This window comes from Suricata suricatta, chromosome 11, assembly GCF_006229205.1.
Source record: "Suricata suricatta isolate VVHF042 chromosome 11, meerkat_22Aug2017_6uvM2_HiC, whole genome shotgun sequence".
Taxonomy (NCBI): Eukaryota; Metazoa; Chordata; class Mammalia; order Carnivora; family Herpestidae; genus Suricata; species Suricata suricatta.
Genome location: NC_043710.1, coordinates 7,964,352 through 7,970,572, shown reverse-complemented (window position 1 = coordinate 7,970,572; position 6,221 = coordinate 7,964,352). Strand labels below are relative to the sequence as shown.

Here is a 6,221-nt window from a genome sequence, read left to right as displayed (position 1 = left end):
GTACGTTCTGAGTGGCCATTTCCCCTGATACCTAGACAGGCCCAGGACCCCCAGCCGCCCCAGACAGGCCCTGTCACACACACCAGTGACAACCAAAGTGGAAGGGGGCCATCAAGGTGTGGGATGAGAAGGGAACTACAGAAGGGGACCCAAGAGCCACGGCCAAGAAGTGAATCACTTGGACGTTTGGAGCCAGGGGGCCCAAACAGCAACTAGCTAGGCCATTCCCACCCGAGGTGCTTATTAAAAATGCAGATTCCTAGGGACACCTGGGTGATTCAGTTGGTTAACTGTCCCACTTCGGCTCAGGACATGATCTCACAGTTTGTGAGTTCAAGCCCCACGTCGGGCTCTGTGCTGACAGCTCAGAGTGTGGAGCCTGCTTCACATTCTATGTCTCCTCTCTCTCTCTCTCTTTCCCTCTCCTGCTCACACTCTGTCTCTCTCTCAAAAATAAGTATTAAAAATAAATAAAAATAAAAATGCAGAATTCTAGGCCCCACCACCAGACCTTCTGACTCAGTAAGCCTGAGGGGGGAGCCTAGGAATCAGCATGTTCAAATGCCAGGTCTGAGAACCGCTAACGAGGCCTACGGGGAGGATGAGGAGCTACCAAAGCCAGCCTCTGGCCCCCTCCCAGGCGCAGGCGGGGCAGGTCGGAGCCCCATATCTGAGCTGGCAGTGGTCCTGAATCTCACGTGTTGCTTTTTCTCTTTCCCCACAGCCATTTCCGGAGGGTGGCAGCGAGTATCCTGTTGGATATGTGAGTCTCTGGGGAGCACGGTCAGCCCTTGTGGTTCCAGCCATGCGAGCTGAGCCACTGAGCTCCCTCCTCCCCTAGCTTGACCTGGTTGACAAGAGCCAGCTGCCCCTTTCCTGCTGCACAGTTGCCATGGATACCGCTGGCAACACCTCCGTCCCTGGCCAGCTGGGATTTTCCTCTCCCTGCTCCCAGTCTGAGCCCCTTGGCTTGGGAAGAGGCAGGCTGGCTGCCCAGAATGGGCGGAGCCCCAGCATCACCAGCAAGAGATCCTTCTCAGGGGGTGCTCTCTGTTCCCAGCAACCCGGAGGGGAAGCTGGGGTTGGCCTGCAGGGCAGAGAGGGAGATGAGGCCCAAGGCCATGCCAGTAAGTGAATGACAGACCCTCTCTCCAGTTCCTCCCCATTATCCCAGAGCTAGTGTCCAGAGAGGATCCCACCCTGCTCCAGGGCTCCAATCATGCACCTGCATTGCCTTTGAGAGAGAGAGACCCCAAATACCCTCAATCCTTAATAATAACATTAAGAGGCTCTCTTCCACTGAGCCAACCCCCCATGGCCTCCATGTCCCCTTTCTTCCCTTGACAGCCTTTCCTGCTGAAGAGCCCCAGCCTGGTGAGTGACCTCCCTCCTGGGTCTGGTGGAGGTGCCGTCCTGGGAGGGCATCCACCACACCCCGCCCCCTCAGCACCAAGGTCTCCCCTTCCTTTATAGAAGAAGCCTGGGGGCTGCGGGTGGGCCTGGCAGCTTCGGGCTAAAGCCCTCTCTTTGTGTCTTTTCTCCATTTATTCTGCACACAACTATATTTGATACTCTTCTGTGCCAGGCCCAGTGCCAGGCTCTGGGATAGAGGGATCAACCAGTGAACGGGACATTACAACTCAGGGTACAGTGATCGGGAGCATACCTAGCTGTTGGGCCCAGGGACTGGGGGTGGCCTCCCTGAAAGGCCAGGGAGAGTTGCACACAGGAGACCCGCTCTGCAGCTGGTGTCTAATAAATGAGCAAAGGGGAGTCTTTTCCTGGCCATGGGTCTGAAGTCAGACTTCCCTGCTCGAGGGCTCCACGGCCCCTGGGGGTGGCAGCCCTCCCCAAGCCCCTCTGCGTGTCCCTTCTCTCTGTGTGTCTCCCTACAGGAGGTGCCCTGTTCTCGGGCCCTTCCCAAGGGTCTCTGGCCAGGACAAGTCATCGTACTTCGGGGACTGGTCCTGCCAGAGCCAAAGGAGTAAGTATCCAGGTAGGAGGGAGGGAGAAGCATCCCCGAGTCACGCACGAGCTTTACAAGCATTACCTCTTTCGTCCCCCACACCGCCGCTTTGTGGTTGGGACCCCTGTGCTCAGGCTGCCTCCGTGGCCCCAGACAGCCCCAGTTCTGGGACCATCTTCCCTGCCTGTACATCTGATCAGGCCAGCCAGCCTCTCCTCGAAGGTCCCAGCTGGGGCTTTGGGAAAGGTCTCTTAAAGGCTCAGGCTGAGACCCAGAGAGCAAACTCCACCTCCCAGGGTGACGCGGGGCAAGAAACAAAGCAGCCCCAGAGAGGATGGGAGCTTGGAGCCAAACACGAACTATGCAGATGCTGCCTGACCTCTCCCACAGGGGGCGCTCCTACTCCATTCCCCAAATCCCCAGGCTCCGAGCCTGAATAGTCTTTTCTTCGACTCTCCCCTCCTTTCCTTCTTTCCCATCTCCTTTCCTTCTTGCTGGAATCGCACTGGATTTCATGACTTTTCTGGGCCAGATCGCCTGGGTTTGACTTCTGCTGAGGATATTTCCTCCCTGTGCACCTTCGAGGCAGTTTCTTTTCCTTTCTGGGCTTCAGTGTCCTTGTCTGTAAAAAGAGGTAATGATACTGCCAGCCTCAGGGGTGGGTACATGCTTAGAATTGTGCCAGGCACACAGTAAGGGCTCCACAAATGTGGCAGCAGCGGAATTAAAGAGAGGCATGAGAGGAAGGAGGGTGCTCTGGGTTCTCCCTTTCTGTTTCTGTTTTGGTTTTGGTTTTGGTTTTTAAATCACTGACCTCATTGCACCTTTGCCTCGGCATGGTCTTGATCAGGCCTGCCAGCTCTGGGGCAGGCTTGCAGCCCAGCCCTGGACGGAACCAACCTCCAAAGCCAGGCACAACTGGGTTGGGATCCTGGTTTTGCCTCCCATAAACTATGTGCTCTCAGGGAAGTCACTGCACCTCTCTGTGGCGGAAGTCCTGAGTTTTACCATCGGAAGTAAGGAAGGATGACCTCAGTCATAAAGGGAAAATGAAAAAGTTCTCAGTGATAGAAGGAACACCCTCCCCAGCAAAACCTGGAGACATGACGCCATCTTTACGTCCTAGCTCAAAGTCTAATGGGGTTTTTTTTTAGATTTAATGATCTATTTTATTTTTTTTAATCCAACTATATATTTTTTCAGGAGTAGAATTTAGGAGTCATCACTTACATATACCACCCAGTGCTCATCCCAACCAGTGTCCTCCTTAGTGCCCCTCCCCTGCTTATCCCCCACCCAACACCCTGCCAGCACCCCTCAGTTTGTCCTCTGTATTTAGGAGTCTTTTATGGCTTGTTTCCCCCTCTGGTTTTATATTACTTTCGCTTCCCTTCCCTTATGTTCATCTGCTTTGTATCTTAAATTCCATATATGAATGAAATCCTGTGATATTTGCCTTTCTCTGAGTTATTTCACTTACCATAATACACTTTAGTTCCATCCACATTGTTGCAAATGGCAAGATTTCATTCATTTTCATCACCAAGTAATATTCCATTGTGTATATATACCACATCTTTATCCATCCATCCGCCGATGGACATGTGGGCTCTTTCCGTACTTTGGCTGTTGGTGATAGTGCTGCTCTAAACATTGGGGTGCATGTGCCCCTTCGAAACAGCACACCTGTATCCCTTGGATAAATAGCTAGTAGTGCAATTGCTGGGTCGTAGGGTAGTTCTGTTTTAAATTTTTTGAGGAACCTCCACACTGTTTTCCAGAGCGGCTGCACCGGTTTGCATTCCCACCAGTGGTGCCAAAAGGTTCTTCTCTCTCCGCATCCTCGCCGGCATCTGTTGTGGCCCGAGTTGTAAATGTCAGCCGTTCTGACAGGTGTGAGGTGGTGTCTCACTGTGGTTTTGACTTGTATTTCCCTGATGATGAGTGACGTTGAACATGTTTTGATGTGTCTGTTAGCCATATGAATGACTTCTTTAGAAAAGTATCTATTCATGTTTTTTGCCCATTTCCTCACTGGATTATTTGGGTTTTTGGGGTGTTGAGTTTGATAAATTCTTTACTGATTTTGTATCCTAACCCTTTATCTGATATTTCATTTACAAATATCTTCTCTCATTCTGTCGGTTGCCTTTTAGTTTTGCTGACTGTTTCCTTCACTGTGCAGAAGCTTTTTATTTTCATGAGGTCCCAATAGTTCATTTTTGCTTTTGTTTCCCTTCCCTCTGGAGACATATCAAGTAAGGAGTTTCTGCAGCCAAGGTCAAAGAGGTTATTGCCTGTTTTGTCCTTTAGGGTTTTGATGGCTTCCTGTCTTACATTTAGGTCTTTCATCCCTTTTGAGTTTACTTTTGTGTGTGGTGTAAGAAAGTGGTCCAGGTTCATTCTTCTGCGTGTCGCTGCACTCTTTTCAAATCACGCAAGACAATCCCTGCCCTATAGCACTCGGTGAATATTAGCGACTACTAATATCATTATTCCCATCTTGAGGAGGGGGAAATGAGGCTCAGACAAGGTCATGTGCTCCCCCCTGGTCCTCGGCCAATGGGTGGAGGTGTGTGTGCTTGAGACTCTGGGGTGTTCCCACTTGCTCTGAGCTGCAGAATCTCCTACTGCTCGCCCACCTCCGTCTGTCCCCTCAGGATCGGCAGCCACGGCTCAGAGGCGCCCCCCCCCCTTCTTGCAGCTTCACTCTGAGCCTGCGGGACCAGGCGGCTCGCGTCCCCGTGATGCTCAGGGCGTCCTTCGCAGACAGAACTCTGGCCTGGATCTCGCCCTGGGGGTGCAAGAAGCTGATCTCGGCCCCCTTCCTCTTCTACCCCCGGCGATTCTTCGAGGTCAGTCAGAGCTGAGTGGCCTCGTCCCTCCTGTGGGAGCACAAAGCTGCATTCCCGTGGGGGGACAGGGATGCGTCCTGGGGTGGGTGGAGGGTGCGGGGCTGGAGCGTCTGTGCCGCGGCGCTCACCCTACTCCCCAAACACAGACATCATTACTCAGGGCTGCCCCTGGCATTGGTGTTATTTATTAAAAAAAAAAAAAAAGCCCCCTAATGACTCCGAAGTGCGGCCAGGGTTGAGCCCACTGCTCGAGGGGACACCACCAGCACAGACGGAGAAACTGAGGCCCAGGGCTGAGAGGATCCTTGTGGAAGGTTACAGCGATCTGGTGACAAGCGGGAACACCCAATCCTGATCTTTCCCACCACCAGGTGCCCCCTGGTTCCGGTCTTTGTGACCTCTGAGGGGAGAGCTTGCTGGGGGGCGGGGGGGTGGGGGAATTGGGCAGCAGTGCACCAGCTGTCTGTCTGTCTGCCAGCCTGCAGGGTCCTCCTGTCCTTTCCCAGGTGTTGCTCCTGTGCCAGGAGGGAGGGCTGAAGCTGGCGCTCAATGGGCAGGGCCTGGGGGCCACCAGCGTGCACCAGCGGGTCCTGGAGCAGCTGCGGGAGCTCCGGGTCAGTGGCAGCGTCCAGCTCTACTGTGTCCACCACTGAGGAGGGAGCCAGGGCCCCCACCCCCTGCCAGGGAAGAGAAGGGCCAGCCCCCGCCTGGCACCCCTCCACGCAGCTCCACGCTCCTTCCTTCCGTAAACTGCGTGCCTGTCACCACCTGCTTTCAGAAGCCCCAGCCAGGGATCGGCACACCCTGTGCGCACTCACACCTCACCCGGTCATGGCCACGGTGCTACTGCTGTGGTTCCTGGTATGTCGGGGGTGTTCCCGGTATGTGTATTGGTACCATCTGATTTTGTGTCTTCCGCTTCTGGTGCCATTTTTCCTTGTATTTTAAGCTTGTTGCTTGCTATCAGATTGATGAAATCTTTATCACCCTCCTCACCTTTTGTCTCAGAACTGTTTGGAAGTTATAACTGCATTTACACTTCTAGTGGTTTTCCTTACTTTTCTTTTTCTTTTTTTTTTTTACGTTTATTTATTTATTTTGACAGAGAGAGAGAGAGAGAGCAAGCAGGGGAGGGGCAGAGAGAGAGGGAGAGAGGGAATCTCAAGCAGGCTCCACACTGTTCAGAGTGCGACATGGAGCTCAAACTCACAAACCGTGAGACCAGAACCTCACCGGAAATCAAGAGTCAGACGCTCAACCAACTGAGCCACCCAGGTGTCCCATTATTATTTTTTTTTTATTAATAAGATTGAGAGGTGCCTGGGTGGCTCAATTGGTTAAGTGTCCGGCTTCGGCTCAGGTCATAATCTCACGGTTCGTGGGTTCGAGCCCCGCGTCGG

The 6,221-nt window shown here is 53.1% G+C and overlaps 1 protein-coding gene across 1 annotated transcript in view; it reads left to right on the top strand.

Moving 5' to 3' along the window:
* LGALS12 (galectin 12) overlaps nt 1–5,892 on the top strand; it is a 6,930-nt gene extending 1,038 nt beyond the window's left edge. Inside the window, exons 2-7 of the mRNA XM_029915441.1 lie at nt 725–783; nt 956–1,127; nt 1,348–1,374; nt 1,896–1,984; nt 4,671–4,821; nt 5,328–5,892. Coding sequence (XP_029771301.1) covers nt 725–783; nt 956–1,127; nt 1,348–1,374; nt 1,896–1,984; nt 4,671–4,821; nt 5,328–5,474 — 645 coding nt within the window. The 3' untranslated portion in view covers nt 5,475–5,892. The remainder of the gene's footprint in view (nt 1–724; nt 784–955; nt 1,128–1,347; nt 1,375–1,895; nt 1,985–4,670; nt 4,822–5,327) is intronic.
* The last annotated feature ends 329 nt before the right edge of the window (nt 5,893–6,221 follow it).